The sequence below is a fragment of the Eublepharis macularius genome, chromosome 6, assembly GCF_028583425.1.
Source record: "Eublepharis macularius isolate TG4126 chromosome 6, MPM_Emac_v1.0, whole genome shotgun sequence".
In the NCBI taxonomy this organism is placed as follows: domain Eukaryota; kingdom Metazoa; phylum Chordata; class Lepidosauria; order Squamata; family Eublepharidae; genus Eublepharis; species Eublepharis macularius.
Genome location: NC_072795.1, coordinates 110,926,601 through 110,951,928, shown reverse-complemented (window position 1 = coordinate 110,951,928; position 25,328 = coordinate 110,926,601). Strand labels below are relative to the sequence as shown.

The 25,328-nt window shown below is 42.3% G+C and overlaps 1 protein-coding gene across 1 annotated transcript; it reads left to right on the top strand.

Annotated features, from left to right (window-relative positions):
* The first annotated feature begins 337 nt into the window (after positions 1-337).
* Positions 338-24,414, top strand: PPA1 (inorganic pyrophosphatase 1). The gene is made up of 11 exons (XM_054982292.1): positions 338-438; positions 10,757-10,821; positions 16,363-16,416; positions 17,572-17,691; positions 20,088-20,174; positions 20,934-21,060; positions 21,801-21,928; positions 22,286-22,371; positions 22,560-22,629; positions 23,425-23,464; positions 24,076-24,414. The coding sequence occupies exons 1-11, from the start codon at positions 375-377 to the stop codon at positions 24,105-24,107; spliced, it is 873 nt and encodes a 290-aa protein (XP_054838267.1). The 5' UTR covers positions 338-374; the 3' UTR covers positions 24,108-24,414.
* Positions 24,415-25,328: the final 914 nt, after the last annotated feature.

Below are 25,328 nucleotides of genomic sequence, written 5' to 3'. Positions count from 1 at the left end.
TCCTGGCATTGCTGGGAAGGAGGGTAATGCAGATACACAGACCTTAAAATTAAATCCCGCCAACCCAAAGACCGCTGGAATGAATCCGCGCTGTTCTTCGAGACGGCAAATATAACTGGAATAGCACGGACAGCGTGGAACTCTCCTCTTATTTCTAGGGCGAGTTGCCTTGCAGCGGAGTCTGCGCAGTGCTGCGTTCAGGGCGGCAGCTGGAAGGCGGGGGCTGTTGGAGACCCAGAGGGACGAGTGTACGCCTGCGCAGCGGCGCGATGGGCGGGAGAGAGAGGGCCCAATAAACGGCCGCCGCCGGGAGGCGGGGGAGGAGTTGAGCGCCTGGCCTCCTTTCATTCCGTGCTGCGCTGGGAGCCGGCATCATGGCCAGCTACGGCGTGGAGGAGCGTGGCTGCCTGAACAGCCTGGAGTACCGGCTGTTCTTCAGTGAGTCCCCGCGGGAGGGCTTGGCGGGAGAAGCGGCGCTCACGGGGCGGCGGCAACAACAGTTGCCGCTATGCGTGCGAAAGGGAAAGGGAAAGGGAAAGAGAGCGGAGCGGTTGGCGCTCCTTTGGAAGAGCCTCCCGCAAGGCAGTCACGAAGGGCTGCGCCCTGCTCGCTTCCTAAGCAAAACTCTGGTCGGGAGCGTTATTTTAAATCCCCCCCCCTAATTTCCAGGCCTTTTTTTGTGCTCCTTGTAGAGAGGAGTGGTTGGAAGGGGGTGCGCGGGGGAAGGGCGCTCTGAATCGCGCCGGTGCCATGCTGTCTCGGCTCCCTCCGCATCTGCAGTCGGGGACGGGGAAGCAACAATGAATGAGCGCGGGCCTGCTTGACTTTGTTTGGGAAGCATTTCTACTTCGTCTTCTCTCCTTAGACTCGGGGTGTGCAGTGGGCTATGAGAGAGGGGCTACCGCAAAGTGTATGGTTTGCAGTAGCCCCTGTAAGTGCAAACGTGGGACTTTAATAGTGGCACCTCAGAGGCTGACAGAATGTTATCTCAGTATAAAGTTTGGTGGATGAGAGCAGGCTGAAAATCTGAGCAATCTGAAGAAGTGGCCTCTTGTCTGTGAAAGCTCATTCGGGAACAGAATTTTGGTAGTCTTTAAGGTGCCGCTAGACTTCCCACAACAGACTATGTAGCCAGTTGCCTGTAATTATCTGTAAGTGCTACTTATTAATATTGCCTTTAGTTCAGAAAGATTCTTAAGGTGGCTTTGCTAAGATCACAGGCTGCGTTAGAAAAAAGAAACATGACAAGCAACGAGAACAGTTCTGAGCGTGTGCACAGAGTGCTTTCCTGCGCTCAGAGGGACTTGCCACACCCAATGATAGCATCTGAAAGTTGGCAGCAGGTTGGAATATGTCACTTCCAGCACAGGCTTGGGTTGATTCCTCGCCTTACAAATTTTCCCTGTCTAATTCTTCTGTGGGGCTTTTTTAAAAATAAAGGATGCCTTTTAGTGCCTGCTGGGAAAGCTGGAGGGAGATCGGAGAAATGGAAGGCTGCCTGCCTGAATCTCTGAGGGAACTCAGGCTGTACACCAAGGCAGATGTTCTCCTCTGGAATACCTGGCAGGAAAATTAAATGTGGCTGGTGACACCATAAAGATTAACCACATTTATTTCAGCTTAAGCTTTTGTGAATCAGACCTCACTTTGTCAGATGCATGAAGCAGATACACTTCACGCAGCAGGTACGCTTATATCCAGAGCTATCTGCCTCATGAATGCAGACTTTATTTATGTTATTTGTAGCCCCCCTCTCTTACTGAAGGCAGCTTACACAGTGTAAGTCAAAAGGGTCAATGGCTGGAACATCCAATAAATAGCACAATAGGTTTTGGATTGCAAAAATTGAAAACAAGCAGAAATCTGATACACAGCTATAACCATTATTATTATTTATTTGAGTTATAGCCTGCCCTCCCCATGAGCAGGCTCAGGTTGGGTTACAGCAACGGATAAAATTACAATAAGTAAACCAACAATATAATCGCAGAACTCATGTACACAGCATAGTTAACAGTAACCTAGATGGGCCCCCTATCCCTGCAGGTCATACACATAAGAAAAGGGTGGAGGTGTGTTTATAACTCTAGCTCATCATACTTGGGGGGGGGGGCAGATGGTCATATGGCCCCTCCACTGGCAGAAGACTGGCAGGGAGACTGGTTTGATGGATCCATTTGCTGGCCTCAACCATATGCCTGGCAGAACATCTCCGTCTTACATGCCTGCTGAGAAGATGCAAGATCTTGGCAAGCCCGAGTGTCTTCCAACAGAGAGTTCCACCAGGTGGGGGCCAGGACAGAAAAAGCCCTGGCCCTGGTTAAGGCCAGGGACCACCAGTAAATGTTTATCTGAAGATCGAAGTGCTCGCCGGGGTACATACAGAGAGCATTTCAACCGGACAAGTTAAACGATGCAGAAATTACTTAGTAGGAGATACTTACAGCAGTAGAAAGTACAAAGTAGTATAGGCTTGATACAACTGGAGAAATAAGTTCTAACTCAGCTTTATGTTAGTGTAAAAATACCACTGGATTCTCATTTAATTTTACTGCTACAGACTAACACAGATACCCCTCTGGTGAGAAAGGGAATGAAGACTGCCGTGAAGCCTCTGTGGTGTGGATTATGGATGGATAGCCTGGTCAGTGTTTGTAGCAGGGTGGATAAAAATCAATGATTTTTTAAAAAATGGATTTTTAAAATTTAAATCGGATTTTTTAATTTAAATTGGATTTTAATAAAATGTTTTTTGAGAAAAAATCTATCGAAAGATAGTTTTCTATTTAAAATACATTATAGTCCAAAGGTTATCATCATGAAATAAGGATTAGTTTTTAATTATGTAGCATGAAGCTGTATATTCATGCAATGTTTAATTTTTTTGGTAAACTAATTCCATTAATCCATTCACAAGGTCATGCTCTTCCACAGGCTTCTGTAAGATTATCGGGCAGTTTTTCTGTCTAGAAGATATTATCACAGATGCTTGGTGAATTTGTGTCTGCAGAGATCACATGTCTTTTCTTCACAGCAAAAAGGTTATAAAATAAACATACACAGTAGAGAAAAAGACCTTAATCCCATTGTTCCTTGTAAATAGAACCAGCTCCTTACCTCTTAAGTGCTAAGTTTCAAAAAATTCAATGAATAGAAGATTGTTGGGAGTAGAATAGATCTGCACCCGAAGCTAAGTGTGAGGAGTCTTTATGTAGAAAACCATGATTTAAATCTAATCTTACTGACTAGTGATTTAAATCCTGATTTACATCAATTTGATTTAAATCAAATCCACCATGGTTTGTAGTTGGTTTGTTGAACTTTTGGGCTACATGCATAAACTCATATATATATGAGTTTATAATAATATATATTCCAAATTACTTAATATGGGACCATTATTGTATCTAACTTTGTGTTGTCAGCTTGTAATGTAGGTAAAACTTTCACTCCTTCCCCCTCCCTCCCTTTCAGGTATGGCTGGGAAAACAAGAGCGAAGGGGTCACAAAACCCTGTTATGCACCCTTGACTGTTATGATATAAAATAAAAAGAAGTGGGACAGTAGTAGCTGCCCTTGTGGAAATGAGGGGGTTTGGGCAGTAGCGCCCCATAAATGGTGGAATGGCTTTTGAAGAAATTCTGTATCTTGCCTGATGTGGCAGTAACTGCAAATGAGCACCTGGTTAGTGGCTGTCATTCAGCCCTCCCCCACAGGACAAACAAAGTGGAGTTTAAAGTCTGACCAGATTACCAGATAAGAGCAGTGAAGGTGGCTGTAAAATGAAAGCCTCCTACAGTATAATCCTTTAAGGCGATTTTCTTTCCTTTGCAATGATGCGGCACCGCAAACATTCTCGGTTTTTCACCGTGCAGGTAAAAGTGCCTTTGTATGGGAAAGAAATTACGTTGAGCAAAGTTTACTTAATTGGTCTCATCTGATCAGAAGGAATAAGCTGTTCCATACAGTGGACTGCTTGGGTGAAGGGCTGCTTCAGGCATACTTGCACAATCTCTTTCCCCTCTTGCACAGTGAAGGGAATTCATTACATTTCTGCCCTGCAAATCAGGATTCCCCTTCTGTTTTTATGAAAGGAGGGGATGTTAAATTGTTCTTGCGATTTACTTTCATACCAAAATTGAAAAAGAAAGGGAAACCAGGATTCAGTTTTAGCATTAAAGTAATTATACTTGGAAAGCATTCTCATAAACTCTCCTGAAGAGGATGACTGAAGTGAAAGGCATTTAGCTTCTCTCATACTCTCACCACTGTTCATCTTGCTTCCTGGTGCACACCTGTCTTATTTTCCCTGTGGTTACTGAGAGGCGGGGCTCTGAGTCATCATTTTTTAACATTGAAGTAAGGCTGCAACTATTGGCACATCCAGTAAGATCATGCTGTGGTACTTTTCTGAGTATGAGCTGCCAGAGCATGACTGGAACACAGTAAAATACATGTGGTGTTCTGGGGCTTTTCCAGGCATCAGGTCTAACTTGTGCTGTCTGCAGCCATCAATGTACCAATTAGGTAATGTTTCCTCAGAGTTCTTCTATCAGTGGAGTTGCTGCTTACCAGCACTCAAAATACTAGCACCCTGCTTAAGAGTGATTTGGGGGATTTTGGGCGGCAGATTCGCAGAAAGAGTAGGCATTTTGGTCCAAAGCAGAATCAAAACCAGACACATATCTTTGAATAGGATCATCCAAAATGATACAAAGTGGTGTGCAGACTTTCAAGTTCTTTAGAACTCTTCATCACTCTGAATTCTGCCTCAGACTGTGGTGGGTCCTTTAGTTATCATGGCTAGTAGCTATTGATCTGTCCAAAACCCTTTTAAATCTGTCTATACTTGTGGCCATCACTAAGTCTATGGGCAGTTTGTTCGGCAATTCAATTTCTTGTTGAATAAAGAAGTGTTATCTTCTGTTTGTCCTGTACCTATCATCCATCAGTGTCATTGAGTAAAAATAGTAATAACATTCGATTTATATACCGCCCTTCAGGATGACTTAACACCCACTCAGAGCGGTTTACAAAGTATGTTATCATTATCCCCTCAACAACAATCACCCTGTGAGGTGGATGGGGTTGAGAAAGCTCCTAGAAGCTGTGACTGACCCAGGTTTACCCAGCTGGCTACAAGTGGCGGAGTGGGGAATCAAACCCAGTTCTCCAGATTAGAGTCCCGCACTCTTATTCTAGTGTTATGGGAGAGGAACAAAATTTTCCCTCTATTCACTTTTTCTAACTCATACATAATTTTAATAAACCTCTATTAAGCCCCCTTCCCTTTTTTCTAGGCTGAAAAATCCCAGACTGTTCAACCTTTTCTCATAGAAAAGGTGTGTCAACCCCTTAATTATTTTGGTTGGCCTCTTCTACATCTTTTCTAGTTCTGTAAGATTGGTTTTTGAGATATGGTGACCAGAACTGTACACAGTGTTCGAAATGAGGCTGCACCATAGCTATTTACAAGGACATTTCAATGTTATCTGCAGGGTAGATTTGATTTAAATCAAATTGGTTTAAATCACTAATTTGATCACTAGTTAAATCACTAGTCAGTGAAACTTGATTGAAATCATCAATTTCTACATAACGACTCATTCTTGCTGGTTGTTACAACCTTTAATATTTATAACCCAGATGAAGGTTTCATTTTTAGACCAATAACTTCTCAGGTTAGTTTTACATTTATATCAGAAAACTAATGATTGTTTGGTTATTTATGATTTGAAATAGATAGTTCACTTTGCAATGATTCATAACTATCTCCAGTTTAATAGGTTGCTCATTCATATTTCGACAACATTTCTGCTGTACTTTATTGGAAGAAGAAAAATAATCATTAACAATAACCATTACATTGTTTTATTTAACTAAAATAGTAACATTATATAGCATATGTGTTCTTGTATTTGCTTAAACATCTATGTTTGTCAACTAATGTGGTTAAACAAAAATATTCTCAAACACAAATATTCTCAAGACTTGTGGAATATTTTGCTCAAAAAGTTTCACTTTCATTTGTATTACTTGCCCCTCCCTCCTAGGGTTGCCAGATGATTCTCACCCAGATGGGGGCACTGGCATTTATCGGGTTTTCCCCCCTCAAGTGCACACAAAGCGTGCACATGCTCCCAGCCCTTCCGTGACGTTTCCTGCGAGTTTTGATGGGAAGTGTAGGCATCCTGTCTGACTTGTAGCTTGGCTGTAACAGTTGATCTGGGTAGGGTTCTGTCGGAATGGGCTGCGCTGCCTGCAGGCGAGATGGAAAGCCCCCCCCCCCAACCCGAGAGAGGATCCCGCCACGCAGTCCTCCTGGCTCCCCAGCTCAGGCACCCGAGTGCTGGAGTGTGGGCACAGCCCTTCACCACAGGGACTCCCCCCCACCCCCAGCTGCAGCCCTGTCCCACCACCACACCTCGAAGGTGGCCGCTGAGGTTGTGCAGGCAGCTGCGGCCCTAGCAGCGCTCCTGGCTCCTCTCAGCCAAACAGGGCCCTTCACCACAGGGACTCCCCCCCAGCTGTGGCCCTGTCCCACCACCACACCTCGGAGGCGGCCACCGAGGTTGTGTGGGCAGCTGTGGCCCCAGCAGTGCTCCTGGCTCCTCTCAGCCCAGCAGGGCGAGGTGGCCGCTGGGCGAGCTTGTGCTGCCTGCCAGGCCGCGGCCCGGCCCTTTACCCTGGCTGGGCTGAGCCGCCACTAACCCAAGGCAGCTCCAGGAGAGGACTCTGGGGTGGGGGGGAACCAACTGATCAGACACGGCCCGCCGCTGGGTCGTTGAAGGACGAGGCAGATGCTGGGCGAGCTTGGCCCAGGCTGCGGCCTGACACCACACATCTCTGGGAGAGGGTGGGGCACAGCCCAGCTGATCGCGCCCAGCCTGCTGCTGGGCCATGGGAAGATGGAGCGACTGCCAGGCGAGTATGCACTGCCCAGGCCATGGCCTGTCCCCTGCCCTGCCAAAGGGCTGCAGAGCGAGCGTGCGTGCCGCTCAATGGAGCCGCGGGCCAAGACCCCCACTCCCCTCTGTAGGTGTGGGGCTGCAGGACAGGCACCCAGACTGACACACACACACACACACACTCAGCCCCCAGTGGCTGGGAAGGAGCTGAGCTGGCAGCGGCAGTCAGATAGGACACCTACACTTCCCATCAAAACTTGAGGGAAACTAGATGACAAGAAAACTGAGAGATCTGGACTCAGGGCAGTTCAACACAGACTGGGAGAAGCTGAAACAATACCTGGAGAAGAAATGGGAGGTGGGAGGAAAACTATGGCAGTTTGAGAACTACTGAAGTATTGAAGTAGAGGGGGGAGACTTTACCGGGGGGAGAAGAGATAAATGTGAATTAATAAGCAGTCAGATTAATAGATTGACATATATATAGATATATATAGGTTAACAAACAGAACATAGAGAAAATAATTAATTATAAGGACTAAATATAAGGAGCGATTAACTAACAATATTTTCTTTTTTTTCTGACAAGTTTTGTACCAAACTGAATGTCTGAAGATATAGATGGGTCAAATTGATTGACTACGTGAGGAGAGATATATAGAACTATTATAAAAAGATAGAATGAGTAATATATATAGAGAATAAGTCAAATTGTTTGATATAAACGAATGTATGATCTATATGGTTTATGATATATAGAAATACCTGAAATTGAAAAATTGGGATAAATTGTTTATCTAAGATGGAAACAAAGGCTTACAGTTTGGGCATATAATGTTAAAAATAGTTAAGGATGTACTGCTTAGAATAATGGAGAATATATATTTGTTTTAGATAGAGGAAGCTAATAAAAGTAAGGGAAAGGGGACAAAGGGTTGGAAAGCTGTTGGAAGTCAACAAAAAGGGGGGGAAAGGGAGGGGGTTAGAGATGAAAAAATTGGGGAAAATTGAATGTAAATGTGGAAATAATGGATTCTAACCCAATAAAAAATTTTCAAAAAAAAAAAAACTTGAGGGAAACTGACATGTGTCCAACTCGTGTCAGACGTCACTTGTAGCTTGGCTCTCAGTCTCAGCCAGGTCTGATCCAATCAGCATGCATTTGTAGTTAAGGTTTTTATTGTCAGTCCCTGACATCTTTCTGCAGGGATGGTAATAGATTTGATCTTGGTAGAAAAACGTCCTGTGTGATTCAGGATATGCATTCTGGTAAGACGAGCTGAATGCTAGCCTGTGTAATTTGCTGTTTTGGAGATTTTCCATAGAGTGCCTTTGGAGTTTCTTTAAGTTATTCTTTGAAATCTGGTATAATGAATGGGTTTTATTGTTTAAAGTCTAATTCCTATTGTTAAACCAGAAATGGGAATTCTTTTTTATTCATTAAAAATGTAGAGTATAAACAAGCCATTTGAGTATTCAGGATACTATGAAATACTTCCTGATCAAAGCATCAGTTTCAAAAGACAAAGCAATTCCAACTAACAATATATCCTGACATTGTATCCCCTCACTTCCTCCCTTCTACACCATACCAAATGAGAAACTCACTCATAACTAGGGTGTTCCAGGCCATACTTAGCTGGAAGTCTGAAGAGGTCTGAAGTTGTGATTGACTTTTGCTGTTTTAAACTCAAAGATCTTGGATTGACTTTACAAAATCTTGTGTTAGTAAGGCTTTTCACTTTCTTTATGAGATAAGTTCCAAAGAACTGCCTTTTCCACTACATCCTGATTGAAAGTAGGAGGAAAACGAATGTATGCTAGCATATTTTCTCATGTTGTCATTCAGGACAGCTCTGAGAATTCCAAAAGATGTTTCAGAGCCTTACAAGTTATTATACTTGGTTATAAAAACAAAATAAAGTATTTCAAACTCCTTTATAGCAAATCAGGCTATTGATCCACCCGGCATGGCCTATTTTGACAGGTGGCAGCTTTCCAGACATTGTTAGGTTTTCAAATGTAATCTAGAAGTGTTGGAGACATTGATGGATGTTTCTGTTAGATGCAGCTAATTCTTCCTTCACATGTACTCCCTGTGATTCTGTGGGAGTGTTTCCCCGTGGTGATACCCTACATGGTTGTGTGGTGTATGAATATTATAACCACACAGAAAGGGTCAGCTGCTGAGTGTCGTTCATCCATGATCAGCACCTTGCCGGAAGGGGAGCTTGCTGACTAGATGGAAAGGCCCCCTCCCTTTTGCCATCAAGTCACAGTTGAATTAAAGATGGCTTCCACCAGGGGTCGCCGTAAGTCAGCTATGACTTGAAGGCATTCACCTCCACCATAGGATTTGCAAGACAAGAGATGAACAGAGATGGTTTGCCATTGCCTGCCTCTGCATAATAACTCTGGACTTCCTTGGTGGTATCCCATCCAAGTACTAACCAGGCTAACCTTGCTTAGCTTCTGAGATCTGACCAGACAGGGCTAGCCTCCCCCAGCCCTGTAAATGTAGCTGCCAAATTCACAAATGCTGAATTCACAGGTATGTTTATTGGCACAGAAAATCAGTTTGGGGATGTTTGTAGTATATTTGGCCTGAAAGTAATGGGATTGTGGCATGTGTTAAGTTGTTGTGTCTAAATATTGTTCGAATGATCTTGCACGTAGGAAATCATTATGTTGATCTACAAGCAGCACGGTAGAGGTATAATAGCCAAAGGTATAATTTGATCATGAGCTGAAATTTTCTTGTACCAATCTGCCTCTGGCCTTGATATTCATTAGATTTTAGCATTTGGAGGATGTCTTGTAGCTGACCCTTCAGGATGAATTCTTGAAATGTTTAGATGGGCCAAACACTCTATGCTGAAAGAGAAGGCAGAAATGGAAGAGTAGGCAGGTCTACCCCATGCCCAACACCAACCTAGTGTCTGGGGTGCTAACATCTGCAAAATCTGTCTTACCTGTAATTACAAGTGTTAGTCTGTTTGGGAATCGTAGTGGTTATAGGAGAAGGTACTTGTATAATGACTGTGGGTGCTGTAAGTCACACATGTATGCCAAAAAGTACAATCTTTCTGGGTAGTTCTATGTGTGTATGTATGTATGTCAGTCTTAGAATTGTTTATTCTCTGTTTCAGCATTTCCTCAAGTCGGTATTGGATTTCTGCTGGTTTTAAATATTTGCATTTATATACCGTTACATTCTTTATCGAAGTGTCCTTGAAATTGACTGTACTAACTCACACTGTGCAATCTGCCTTGAATCTCAGTGAGAAAAGCAGACTATAAATAATATAAATAAACAAAAATACATTTAAAAACATTTACGCTGAATTACTGATGATTTAATCTCTGATAGGAATGAGCCTGGGTTAGAAGTGGTGTGTAGAGCAGATGTCCTTGAGATGGTTGCTAGATTTTTATAGTAATGCATATTTTATTTGCTAAACTGACTAGGGATCCTATGTAAGATAGAAGGGCAGGGTATATCTGCAATGTTGGTCTGCAGTAGAACAGCAGGATGTGAGTCTAGTGGCACCTTACAAATGTTAGAGAATCAAAGCTTCCTGCTTCAGATCTGAAGATGGGAGCGTTGACTCTTGAAAACTTACGCCCTGAAAATCTTGTTGGTCTCTAATGTGCAACCACACTCAAATCCTGCTATAAGGCATACAGTTGTTGCAATGGTTTAATTGGTACAAGAATTCACTGATCAAGTAGGGCTTTGTCATTCAGATTCTCCAAACTTTTTAGCCATAGTATTTTAGCCATAGGCTTATTTTACTATTACATGCATAACTGAGCAATCGCTCTTAATCCCTTCTCTTGTTTTCCAGAGAATAATAAAGGAGAATACATCTCTCCACTCCATGACATACCAATGTATGCAGATGCTCACAAGGTAAATAATAAATGTGGATATGTATGAGTAGGGTTTCGATTTCCCTTGCAGAATGCATACAATTTTGTTACTGGATACCACTTTGGTTTGGTTTCCATCTAAAAGGTAAATGCTGTTTCTCTGTCTTCATAGTGATTGTAACTGTGCCTGGCAGTTAAGTCTGCTCCCTGAACCTTTACTAAGCAATGTTGCTTAAGCTAAACACGACAAGGAAAGGTATGGTCTGAACATACTGAGTTCAGCATTCGGCTGTAGAAATGAGTCCTTTACTATCATTCTTCTAGCTGTTGGTGATTTTTTTTTCAGCTCCAGCTCTGCCTTTTACTGCCTTTACTAAACAAGCAGTTCCTAGCAGGCCTTGCAATTCAATGGGAGGAAATGTGGAACAATATAATCTTCCTACAGTGCTGGGTCTCTTGAAGAGAAGACAGAGAAGCTGGATGTTTCATGTCCAGTTCCTACAGTGTGTGCTCTCTCTGAATCTTTCTATTCTTAAAATGAAAATAATTGATCTTTCAGCTGCATTTCATTCTCGTATTTCTGAGTGTTTTTTGGCTTCTCATAAGATTTAGGCATATTTTTCTTATCTAGAAAAGAAATCTCTGCCTGTGTCTTGTGTTGTATTCAGAGCTATTGTGTGTCTTTATTTCTAGCGCCATGTCTCAAGTTATGTTTGTACATATATGCTTAGCTTCTTGTGTCTCCGCTGGCCTAAGTGGAAGTGCAGCGCATGGAAACGCTAGTGTGGCAAACCATTCACATTAACTTTCAGAAATAATGGTGAGCTCCTTCAGCTTTTTAGTGACATTGTGGCTGCCCAGAGTACATTGTTAAAATCCTTATCATGGCAGGGAAGGTAGTTGTGCTCATGAATATGAAAAGCTGATTCTGAATCATAAATGATGTTGCAGGAATAATTTCAGTGCCATGTTTTACATGTCTATTAATGCAGTTGACCGAGTTACAGACTAGTAGCAAAAGAGATGTGAGAGACAAGATCATGTGTTCTGGTCTGGAAGTCTGGGTGTGTAGTTTAAGGAAGTGCTGAGGAAAATGGTAAAAACCCCAAACAGATTCAAGGAAGTTCAACCACTACAGGATTAGCAAATTCAATTGAAAGTCAGGGCTGAGTGGAAGGCAGAGTTGAAAATGAGATTTTGACTCTTAATCTAAGACTGTCTAGGCAAGCTGTTTCTCACATGGCTTGATACTGATAATTGCAAAAAAAAGGTCATTATTATAAGTCCAGTCTTCATTCAGGGTTCTGTGACAGTTATTCAGCACTCCCTGGGGCTTTTTAAAATGCAGGATTGTATACTTTGTTGAGGAGAGTTGAGCTTCTGTATGATTGATCTGTTCTGGAGTCAGGCACTGCTCCATTTCTCCACCTCACTTATTTTTCTGTATTGTGAATTTCTCTGATTGCGTGTTCATTCTCCTCAACATCTTGACACTTTGTGTGCCGGTTCATTTTGGTGCAATGAAACCTTGGTACGCCTAAATACGGCCTCACCATTCTTCTCACCTTCTATAAATCTAGTCTAGATATATAGGAGCACCTATGTGACCTGTAAACCACTTTGAATGCAATGGCAGAAATACCTTGTATAAATGTACATCTTCCTGGAATATCAAGTTTTTAAAAATGTGATAAATTATTGCATCTAGTCCTGCAAGCAGCTGCCAATAAATTGGAGTAGAGATGATAAACCCTGATAGAGTCATGTGTTTCTTTTACTGGGAAGATGTGTAGTGAGACCTGGGTTGGCAGCATCCTATTTCCTGTGAAGACTTAAGTGAGACCCTTATGAGCTGTGCTTTCTGAAGCAAACCTTTGCAAATTAAGTGAGTTCCTGAGTAGAATTTTTTAAGGCCCACTTCTTTGTCCATTGTGAAAACAAATACTTGTTTAAAAGAAGTGTGTGTGTCACAAACACCTAGAAAAGCACAGTGTCACATGAGTTGGAAAGTAGCATTGTTTGGCCCAGCACCAAAATCCGTCTTAGTAGCAAAGGGTCAAATGATACCATCCTCTGATCATGTGTGGGAGAAGGTCCAGGAGCAGAGCTGTTCTGTAGAATCGTGGCGGGGGGGGGGGGGCTAATGAGTGATCAGATATTTAGAAAATTGCTTCCTCCCAGTGTGTCCAAATATTAGAATGACTATTACCAAGATAAGAAAGCTTTGCATGGGTCATCTGGTGGCGGTAAACAATGGCAAAAGAATTTGCAGATTGCTTGCCCTGGGGGCAGTCGTTTAGTGCATTGATTGCGAGAGATTCATGAGTGGCGGGAATGAAACACAAGGGTCATCTTGCGGTAGCAGAACTGCCTCTGTGTTTGGGAAGAAACTTGCCTGTTTGGAGGAGGCATGCAACTTGCTTAGCTGTTTGAGATAGGAGTCCCAAAGTTAATGGACAAGAGCAAGCATTTTATTGTTAGGGACTAAGCAGTACATCGCAACACTAGACTTCACTTTTCTCTTTTTTTTTATTGCAGGGATGGCTTTCCTCATCAGCCTCCAGCTTTCTACACAAGCTCAGTAGCAGCTATGTTAGGGAGTCCAGCTTAGGGAAAAAGGTTACATTATTCAGTCTTGTCTTGTCTCCCATGGCTCTTGCACCTTAATCCTGGTATTTTTAAGCTCTTGAGAGGATTATAAAGTATCTTTCAGTCTGCTGAATTGATCAGTGCCTTGGTACTGTTCTAATTCTTAAGTGTATGTAGTTTTATTGTACCCTTCTTATGTCCAGGGTAGGGCAAATCTAACCTGCTTCTTGTTGTAGATAGGAACTCTGGTACTTACATATTCTAGTCTGGAAGTTTCCATTACCTTCAAAAGAATAGCCAAAGTCAAAATGTCTTTTGCTACGCAGTTTTTATTTCTTTTCCAGCAAAATTCACTCCATCTGTAAGGTGGTATTGGAAAAAGAAAGTTCCCATCAAGTGGATTAAATGTAATTACCTTTAATTAAAGTGCAAGAAGTGTTTATGACAGATAAACCAAACTCATTGAGATCTAAAATTTTACCAACCAGCTGGGGAATGTAATTTTCAGTTTATGTTACTCCAGGAAATAAAAGTGCCCAAGAGGGCTCCAAATCTCATTTGACTTATGCCTGCAAAATTTTATGGACGCTGTCTTTTTGAAAAAATTTCCCACTGAAGGAAGAAAGTCTCCCTCCCTCAGCAGTTATACTACAGATCAAGCAGAAGCGACTTCTCGCTTAATTCTCTTGTTCTCCTTCATGGATCCACACAGCTGGCATCCGTGGCTGAGGCCCTGAGAGATTAGAAGGGTTTGGGTCAGGGGTGGAACTGATGGGCTACATTTCATCACTGCTTCTCTGCATAGCTCAGAAGTTGTAACTCAGATGTAGCTTTTTTAATCTTAAACTTCTGAAAGTATGATGGAAAACAGGTAGATCCAGTGTGGTATAGTGGTTAAAGCAGTGTTACTCAGTGGCTCAGGAGCTGAATGTGGCTCTTTTGCTCACTTCCCATGACTTTTCTGAGCACTGTTCCACAAGACGTCCCAGGAAAGTGGCCAAGGTCATTGCCTGGCAGGGCTTGTATATGGCAGGTGGTTCCCACCTTAAAAGCTGCTGGCAGAGGAGCTGGAGGATGGGTAAGCTGAGAGCTTCCCTGACCTGTGGGCCCCATGCTAGAGTGGAAGTAAAGAACCCTTCCTATCCACAGCCTCTGTGCTCTCTTCCCAGCAACTGCCCCCAAGGAAAGCACAAGCTGGCCACAGTGGGGTGGTATTGGTTTTACTCCCCTTTCTCCATGACCAGTTTGCTCTCCTCTGGGCACCCTGACAATCTCACTCACGTGCCCAACCTGCTGGACTTTATGCTGCAGAGAGAATGAGAAGGCAGAGAAAAAAGCCCCTCACTCCAGATACAGAAGGGCTGGTTAGTTGAACCGTGGTGAGGAGAGACACGCATGGAGGTAGTCTGGTAATTAAAAATATAATAGTTAAATAATCAGTATAAGCAATATCTCGTATTATTGTGTATGCATGTGATTGCGGTGGGGAACAGGGCATACAGTAGCCATGTGGCTCTTTTGATTGATGATAATTGCAAAAGCGACTGTCTGTGAGCCGTGGAGTGAGTACCATTGTCTTACTATTGCTCAGAGAGATCTCTGTCTTTTGGTGCTACACCTCTGAAGATGCCAGCCACAGCTGCTGGCGAAACGTCAGGAACTACAATGCCAAGACCACGGCAATACAGCCCGGAAAACCCCCAACAACCATCGTTCTCCGGCCGTGAAAGCCTTCGACAATACATTGCTAGGAGATCTTGGGGCAGTCACACAGAGCGGAACCACAAGTGACAAAAGGCACAGGTTGGACACTTGTCAGCTTCCCTCAAGTTTTGATGGGAAATGTAGGCATCCTGGTCTCGCAGCTTGGCTCTCCGACTGCTGTCCAATGGACTTTTCAACTGTCACTTGTCCAACATTCCGCCAAGCTGCCTACATTTCCCATCAAAACTTCAGGGAAGCTGACAAGTGTCCAACCTGTGCCTTTTGTCACTTGTGGTTCCACTCACAGTCAGGTCAGTCTATCTCACAGGGTTGTTGTGAGGATAAAATGGAGGAGACAAGAACCATGTAAGCTTCTGTGTGTCCCTATTGGAACGAAAGACAGGATATAAACAAAAGAAGTTTCTGGCTGTCAGTGACAAACTAACTGCCCATTACTGCTCTGTATGGATAATCTTTATTACCATTGCCTCTGTGGGGACTAGTTACTCTCATCTTTCTGAGCAGGAGTTCTTACAAGTTTATTTGGGTAGCCAAACTGTGGCTCTTGTCCAGCTTTAAGAAGGCTAATAGCAAGGTAGCCCACAGTCTGCCTTTGGGGAAGAGCAGTAGAAGCATTCTCCCTGTACTTTGGGGTTTAAGGCCTGGCAGCACAGAAGAAGCAGGGGCCATTTGCAAGGGTGAAGGTGGCTAGGATATGAGTGCCTGTGTGTCTCCATAAATGATCTCACCACACTTCAGTTTTACAGTAGGGTGGAGTTTGCTGCTTATATTATTGCTGTGTAAATACAGAAAGTCCCACTGTGAGCTACTAAACCTTCTACCATAAATTAAGTCAATCACAGTAACGGTTCTTAAACTTTGAGCTCGACACGTTGAATATGTGCTAATGACTGGATATTGGACTCTTGCATGATATTAAATCACAAAAGGGAAATTTGCCTTTTGAAGTTGCCACAAATTACTGTATTAATATAGTAGGGCTTACTTTTGTGTACCCCCCCCCCTTTGTCAATGATATAAACTGGAATTCGAAGAAACCCAAAGGCAGATTTATTCACCTACCAATCCCCAATGATCAGATTTCATCTTCTACTGCTCTTGGAAAAATAACATGTCGCTGTTTTGCTAGGTGCAGTTAACTATCAAAAGATACCGGCTCTTCTATGAAAACTGGAAAAAAAAACCAGATTGTATAAGGTCATTATGTAATGTGTTCAAGTCTATTTTACCCTGATGGTGTTGTATCTTCCTGGCTTGTCCTTTTCAGAATGTCTTCAACATGGTTGTGGAAGTACCTCGGTGGACTAATGCCAAGATGGAGGTAATTACTTGAGGAAACTGGACTTAGTGTCTTGGCTTTTGCTTAGTCTTTACCTTTAATGACTATTCTGTTCTACTGGCCAAGGCACCTTCTACCCAGGGGTGCCTTTTGCACCCCTGCTGTGACAGTAACAGCAAACAATGTGCGGGAATGCGTAGGAATGGCATCCCCCACCCTCTGTGATCTCACTGCTCTCCCCCCTTTGCTGTGAATTAGAAGTGCAGGCAGGCGAGTTGACAACTGCACCTGGACCCACCATGGGACGGGTCCCCTTTACCCACTGTGGTGTAAGCAAGTCACCTTTTGAAAGTGGAGCTTAGCTCCACCTCCACCTCCTGTCAGGGCAATGGAGAGAGTGTCCACCCAGACACTCCCCTGCGGCCACTCTGAAGATTTCCTTTTAAACAAAGTGGAGGAGATGTTTCCTCTAGATTAAAGGGGGAAACCTTTGGAACGCCACGAATCTTGCTTTGAATGAGCGCTGAATCCTGTGGGTGTTCCTCTTTAATTTACCGCGTTTCTCTCTTTGTTTGGATACCTCTTTAATTTGGGAGCATTCTACTTTCTGTGCTGGGAAAACTCCCCCCTTGCAGGAAATCGGCTTGCCGTTCTGGATCACAATGTCAGATCTTGAATGCCTTAAACTCGGCGGTGAAAAGAAGGGTCATGGGCCACACAACCTTTCTCTTAGACTGTCCCTATCACATAGAATTGTTTTGAGGTTGAAATGGGCAAGGGAGAGCCACGTATGCTGCCCTGAGCTCTTTGGGAAAAAGGCAGTATTAAAATGTGCTAGTCAGGTCAAAGTACTAATGCTGGCAACTTTTCTAAGGCCATAACCATATGCATGTGGGGATATATCCATTACACAGTGGGATTTCCCTTACAATAAACGTGCTGGTTTGCACTATAGGTTTGTTTTTAATAGGAGAAACTATACTAATGAAGTAGCTATGAAATATGTGTGCTGTTTTTGTGGAAATGGATTCCTTCAGTAGTCGTCAACATTAAGACAGTAGCTGAGTTTTCCTAGTTCCTATTTATTTAGCTACATAATATGGAAGGGTGAGCTGGCATATCTCTATGAAAAGCCCCATCCTTGAATTGATTAAATGGATTTACTTGTAAATTCTTTCATGAGTACTTCTGTTTCAGATTGCAACCAAAGATACTTTAAACCCAATTAAGCAAGATGTGAAGAAAGGAAAGCTACGTTATGTTGCTAATGTGTTTCCTCACAGGGGATATATCTGGAATTACGGTGCTATTCCACAGGTATATATACTTTTCCTATTACGTGTTTTGTCCATTGTGCTGCTTCAGAAATTGTTGTTTCAATACCCCAAGTTAGCAAAACAAAGTTTTGTCTGTCTCTTCTCCGCCCCCCCCCCCCGCTCCCGCTAATGAGGGGAAACTTGTTTTCACTACAGAGCTGTTGGCATATTCTCTGGAGGAAGGTGAGAGGGCTCTGTATGTTGTAAACAAGCAGGCTATTTGTGAGTCAAGTGACACGGTGACTAGAAAAACCCACTCTCCTAACATGAGAGGCTTCTTAACTATATTGAACACCGGAAGAACCAGTGTTGGTTGAAGTATGGGCTGAATGGTCATTGACTGAACCTTCTGAATGTTTAGTTCATTCTGATTTGCTGAACCTTAACTGGGCCTCCTCAAAAGAGACTAGAGAACCCTTGTTTTCTGAAATCTTGTATTCAGAGAATCCTGGATCTGATCCAGGGACTCAGCTCAAGAAGCCCAGATAAATCCATGTTAATCCGGGAAACACAATTTCAACCCCTGGCTGACTAGTTCCCAGGCTTCTCCTGTGTTTTTTCCCAAGGGGGAGGGGGGGAACAAGGCAGGGAGGAGGGAGTGAGTGGACAATCCATGTAGGAGCTCTCCTTGTCTGGCCAATGGGATTCTCTGAGAAGGAGAAAGCCTTTTTCAAACTGCCCTGCAGGGAATTAAAAACAAACAAACCAGCCTTGGCACAGAGCAGCCTCCATTTTGTGTGGTCTGGTCTTGGAGAGAGGCTGCTGCTGAGTGTTGCTGGCTTTCTTGAGTGGCTTCTGTGAGTGACATGGGTTCAGTTGAGCTAAGTCGCAACAGTGTCCTTCGCTTCAGTTTGAATTGGGAGGGATTTGCTGTTTTGACATGATTTTCTAGTCTTGTGTTGCTCCCCTTGCTTTTCATCGGTTCCCCTTGCTTCTCATCGGTTCTGGGGGGATTCCATTCTCTTGCTTCAGTTTAATTCTGTTGGGCTTTCGTATGCTTCTGTCTGGCTGCAGCCTTTCCCCTTTGTGTTTCTGCCTGGGAACCAACTTGGAAATTTTCCCACCACAGGAAACAATGGAGAGTGGGTGGGGGCACCTTGTTCAGGGGCCCATAGAATTGGACCTCGGGGTCCAATCTTCCTAAACTTGGGGGTCTTTAATGGACAGTCGGGAATAGGTCCCCTGCAAATTTGGTAGAGTTTTCTTGAAAAATCCTACCAGTAGTTTTCCTCATAGGGAATAATGGCTGGATAAATCTGGGATTCTCTAGTTTTGCTGAACCAGATTAAATAATCTTATCTGGATTTCAGGGATCCTAGATTTTTTGGCATCCATGAAACCCAGATCTGGATTACTTGGATTTTTTTAGGGAGGCACACCCTTAGCTGTAATAAAGAGGGAACTGGCTGCAATTGAACAAAAAAGCTGGTTGTATCTAACCCAACTAAGTAGCGTAAACTTTCATATTATGGTCCTTACCTTAAATTACCTTTTAGGCAACTTACATCCAAGATGTTGTGCTTCTTGCCTCTGATCAATCTCTTTAAGTGTTCTTACTGGTTTCTACCTACTCTAAGTTTCTCTCATGTTTTATATGGGGAAAGGACAAGGGAAATGAGACGAGTGATGTTCTGTCAGGCACATCATCTTCGTCATCGACTGGCATTGTGATCTCCAGCTCCTGTACTTCTTTATGGGACTTCCATACCTGTCTTTAACATCTGTTCTGAGGCTTTCCAAGTTTGACTACAAAATCGCCTCTCATTTTGCTTGTATAAATTGTGTTTGTCTGGATGCTGTGAGGAATACTTCTGACCGCTTTCAGACTGATAGGCTTAATGTTCCAGTTGAATTGAGAGTTTGCCAGGATGTTTTTTTAAAATGCTATTGTCTAAAATATTCCAGAGTTGGGTGTTTTGCCAAATTTGTCACTATCCTGACCTGGAGGGAAGTTGGGTCAGCTTCTATTAAAGCAATCATAAATGGCAGTTTCCCTCTGGCAAGGGTGACCATTGCTTCTTTGCAAGCTGCCACTTTTCTAAATCAATCTCTCGGTCTTGCAGTTTGTTATGCGTACTTCACATAGAGAAAATTCAATATGTTGTATACATGAGGAAATGGTTTGATATTAGTCTGAAATGCAGTAGATCTTTCTGTTGTTTCTTTCTTCCACCAAGAGAAATTGCCACTGCCAACAGTTTGCTAGCTATTAATTTGCAGCAGGCAATTTTAAGGTTACTTTAGAGGGTTTAAGGGCAGGGGGCGGGGGGGAGATCATGTAATTACTTTTTTCCTTAATAATGTAAAATGGTAATTACTTAAGTTGCCAAGTGTCCGTGATGAGGCAGGATGCATCTAAGTATTAAAGAATTTGATCTGCTTTTATTTTAACCTTAGACATGGGAAGATCCTGGACATAAAGATGAAAATACTGGCTGTTGTGGAGATAATGATCCAATTGATGTTTGTGAAATTGGAAGCAAGGTATCAAAGTTCTTAAATTGAAGGTGCTGGTTGTGTGAAAGATAATTTGTGATCATTGGTATAGTGAAATTTTCATTTCACTAAATGTTTTATTGCATTTTGCTTGTTAAACAGCTGTTGATATAAACTTGTTTTCATGGTATTATATTTAAATGTGATAGTAAAGTCATAGTTGGTTTAGATGGAGATTCCTGAATGGGAATATGCTATAGGCTCAGATGCTCACTTCTTCACTTTCCTGTTATGTGCTTGAATTGCCTCCCCACCTCAGCAAACTGTGGTTGGTTGTTATCTGTGAACCAGACAAACTAATTTTGCGCAAAATGATTTGCCTGGTAACCAGAATTTCAAGCTGTATTTTGCAGAAGCTGTAGCTCACCCAGTTGGCAGAATTGCAAACTGCTCTTCCAGTGGAGACAGAATGTGAGTGAAAGTGGAGGAGGGGAAAGAGTGACATTCATGTACAGGAATGCCTAGGAGCTGCTGGAATTTACAGGGACCCCTTTGTGCACACTTGTGCGGAGTCTTTCACATGTACTGCTGGCTTCAGGAGAGCCTGGTGCCATGAAACATGCTACTATCCTCTGGTGAGGTCCCAACGACAGGCTGGCTCAGTGGGCTTCAGTATGTTCCTTTCCTTGAGGCAGAACTAACAATTCTACACGTTGCTGAATGGTTGCGTAGCTATACTTCCAATGCTGGCTATTCTGGCTTATTAGACTTGGGAACTTAATTCTTGAGTAAGTGTTCCTTCTTTAGATATGCAGCAGAGGAGCTGTAATTCAAGTGAAAGTTCTTGGTACACTAGCATTGATTGATGAAGGTGAGACAGACTGGAAAGTCATTGCAATCAATGTTGAAGACCCGGAAGCTGCCAATTATGACAGTAAGTATCACAGAAACGAGGAAGAGGGGCTTGCATGCCTTCGCTTTTTGCTTTTCCCTCTTATTGAAAAACTCCTTTAAATTCAACTGTGGGAAATTGAGGTTGGTGTGGTGTTTGTTTAATGAGAATGGTGTATTCCCAAATGTGTAGATGTTGCGGCAGGCTGTTGCCACTGCGCGAACTCAAATCTTATGGGAAGGAGATATGGAAATCTGAACGCTAATTTTTGTACATAGACTGCGAAGGGCATAAACCATGACTATAGAATTCCCGTCTTTAAACCGAGTCAGATTTGGAGGACTTGAGGCAAGTGTCATAACTGAAGTTGAGGTTTCTTATTCTAAAAAAGTGAGCCTTTTAAAAGGAACTGTTGAAAAAGAAGCCCTGACCTGGATAGCCCAGGATAGCCCAATCAGATTTCAGAAGCTGAGCAGGGTCAACTAGGGTTAGTACTTATATGGGAGACTGCCAAGGATGTCCAGGGTCACTATACAGAGGCAGGCAATGACAAGCCACCTCTGAAACTCTTACCTTGAAAACTGCATGGCATTGCCATAAGTTGGCTGCAGCTTGATGGCAAAAAAATAAATGGATGCTTTTGGTGGGGAGAGAATGTCTTCAGATCTGGGCCTTAAGCCTCCAATTTATATTCATTGGAATTGTTGATGGTATGTTTAATATTACATAGCTATCTTTTTGGACTAGGTTCTGAATATTTGTTTTCTCCTTCCTCTGGTCAGCTATTGATGATGTCAGGCGGCTTAAACCTGGATACTTAGAAGCTACAGTGGACTGGTTTAGAAGATACAAAGTACCTGATGGGAAACCAGAAAACAAATTTGCATTCAATGGAGAATTTAAAGACAAGGTATATGTTTGTGTATGCTACCTATACTCTTTCAACGCTTGGCAGCTTAAGCATGTGAATAAATGCATAAAAAGCATAAAATGTATGTTTATACACACAAATGATTCCTGAAATACTGTGTGGGAAGATAGCTTTTTCCATGCAAGCTCCAAATCCCAAAGGATGAGGCAGCTATATACAGAAACCAAAGATCAAGACTAGTAAGCTTGAGGGAGGAACTAGAATGGGTCTGTGTAAAATCTTATGTTAGTGCAAATGTATGTCAAGTTTTCTTACACTAGAAGAAATTCTAAATACAAGGCATTGCATCATAACTATTCACAAGAGACATTGAACTTTGTTTTTCTAAAATCCTAGGACTTTGCAATAGACATCATCAACAGTACTCATGACTCTTGGAAAGCTCTAATAAATAAAAAGACAGATGGGGAAGGACTCAACTGGTAAGTTACTACCCTTCTGCTGCAGCTGGAAAAGAGTTGTGCACGCATTACACAACTGTAACTATAGTGCCATGCATTGCTCAGTACAAACACTATCTTGCTAAATGTTATGGGTATTTTTGAAGATTCCCATGGTGAATGATACATTCTTCAGAAAAATTGTTTTAAAACTGCATTTTCTCTTCTAGCACAAATGCAACTTTATCAGAGAGTCCTTTCCGTTGTGATCAAACAACTGCTAGAGCTATAGTGGAAGCGGTAAGCAACTCCAGTTAACTCAAATACTCTTAATGGGTTAGAGTACCATTCTAATTGCCGGGGGCTGCATCTATTCTATAATTCCACACCAGTCATGAAAAGCAGCTGAATATGGTGTTGCTACAGAGTTCACCATCCTGAGACACGCTTAGCTTGGATCAATTTTTTAATTAAAGCAAAACAAATTCTAGTTTTTATGGCTGCAACAACATAGGTTCCGGGTATCAACCAGTCTTAATCGAGACAATGCTCAGAAGAATTTTTGGTGATTGACAAATGAGACTCCCTTAGCCCAGGGGAGATTAAAGCAGACTCCCTTTGTGCCAGAAGGTTGCTCATTAGGATAGTGAATGAAAACCAGTATTGAGGATTTGGTAAGCACAAGTGACAAATACCGTGTATGATTCTGTTGCCATTAGTTTGCGACAATCCTTATAAAAACCTTTTTCACTGGTACTTGAAATACAGGCCAAAAAGGGGGGGGGGGAATCCCAAGAACATGATTACTTAGTTCCAAGCTTCATTCAGCTGTTTTTTGGATAAATTCTTCAGATATGTAGTTACATAGTAAATATTGAGTTTTTGGTTCTTTATCCTGCTAGCACCATTAGGGAGTGCTGTTCGAGTGCTGTGCAAACCTAGTGGAATTACCTGATAGATTAGTATCTCAGGAAAAGCAGTGAACGTCCATACCGTTTCTTCCGTTAATGATGGGGGTTGTATGATCCTTTGCTGTAACAGACAGTTTTTCCCTTTCAAACAGTAATTCTGTACTTGATGTTTTCTCCATTTCAGGCACCTGTTTGTGGACCTGCCGATCCAATACCGACTGATGGTAAGCTTCCTTAATTCAGACAATCTGAGAGTAGTGTGGGAGTGGTTGTTTATTAGCAATCCTAAATTAATGATTCCTATTTTGCTTTGCAAGGTGCTACATTTAAAACCACTCTAAAGCTTAATAGATCACCATGTTTGGTTTGCAATACTGCTTACGCCAGGAATTACCAACTGTTCAACATTTAGAGCTCATATAACTTTTTATACGTTAAGACGCTGGAGTCCAATATTATTTTAAACATTTTTGGTTTAGGACCGTTTCTCCAGGCTTTTATTACCTCTTCCTTGTTTATGTTCTTTAAAAACATAGGCATTTCCCATATTTAGCCATGTCTAATATAATGTTAGATATAAGTTTGATTTGTGCTGAAGCCTTTGCAGGACTGTTCCCTTATTTTGTAGCTTCATACCTCTTTGACTTGCTGCTTCTGTACTCTTCCTTTATAAACTAGGGGGTGGAGGGATTGAATGAAAATTTGTCCATGTGTGTAACTGATTTCTGCAAAGTCATTTCAAATTGTTGTGGTGGCTTGCAATACCTTACAAATGTTTCATGTCCACAGTGATAATGCTGTTTTTTCTTTCTTCAAACTTTTCCTCCAATCTCAGTTGACAAGTGGTTCTACTACGAGAAAAAATGACTTGAAGCCAGACGTTGCAGTAGCAGCTGTCCTACTACCAGGGGGCCATTTGTGCAGAACTAGAGGATGATGGATAGTAGCATTGTTAAAACTGAAGTTGTTCTGTATGTGCCCAGCTTATTATGATACAACAGATGTTGCATACTTAACAATAATGTATCCAGGTCGTACAGAATCAGAGCAGTAATTTTGTAAAATATCAGTTTGACGGTCTTAAGTATCATGGCATTCATTGTGAACAAACCCGCCCCCCACCATATTTGTTTCTTACTCGATATGAGTAAAAGAATTTATTCTGAAACGTAAAGTGTTTTCTGTCTTCATTATGATAAATCTGCATTATGATAAACCTGGATACCAAGGAAAATGCTGCTTCTGAATCTGGACCTCCCCTCGTCTACTTTGTCCTTCTGCTGTAATTATATCTTCGACACTGGGAAAGGTCAGCAAAAGTGGTAACATCAGTAGTGCAGAGCAGAGATGCTTTTTTCCCCTCACTGTGTATTTGTTAAAATGTGCGTATAGGCCATTTCTTCTAGATTTTAACTGTAGTAACGTCTCTAACGTTTGCTTGATCACCACAAACTTTGTTATGTGAAATTGTCCTGCCTGTTTGAGGGTTTCAGTTAATGTACAATGATAGAGTGCAGAAAGACTGAAGTTTCTAAACTTACGGTAACAAATTCAAAAACTGCGGTTGAATAAAAAGCTCGTAACATCTAATAGTTTTTCTGTTCTCTTAAAAAGTCTTAGCTGCCTGATACTGGTTGTCTGGGTCGTAACTGTGCCCAGTTACCAGAACTTCCAAGTATATGGCAGAAAAGGGCAGCCTACTTCCTGATATGGGCATCATTCAGTGGACATTTAAACTTGTTCTTAGTATCCGTCATCAGCACTAGCCTTAATTTTCAGATATAATTCATGATGGAAGATTTAAACCGAATCAGCTCCAGTGTTTATAAAAAGACAAGACTTTGCTGCACAGTTCATTAACTTAACAGATGTTATACATTAAAAAGCTTTTTTGGAGATGACTGGGACATCTTGGGGCAGCAGTATTATGATATGCAGTTTGTAGTACATGCCTCTTAGTCAATACATGCTGACTATTCCTGTAGTACTTGAAGGCATAATAGGCTTTCTTGATCATGTATTCACTTAAGGCTGCCTTGGTGCCCCTGACTGGGCAGAAAGATGAAATATAAATTTTGTAAGCTAAAT

Coding starts and splice junctions, on each gene's coding strand:
- PPA1 (XM_054982292.1), top strand. CDS start 375: ATGGCCAGCTACGGCGTGGAGGAGCGTGGCTGCCTGAACAGCCTGGAG. Junction 20,175..20,933: donor TTTGTGAAATTGGAAGCAAG/GTATCAAAGTTC, acceptor TTCCTTCTTTAG/ATATGCAGCAGAGGAGCTGT. Junction 22,630..23,424: donor CTAGAGCTATAGTGGAAGCG/GTAAGCAACTCC, acceptor TCTCCATTTCAG/GCACCTGTTTGTGGACCTGC.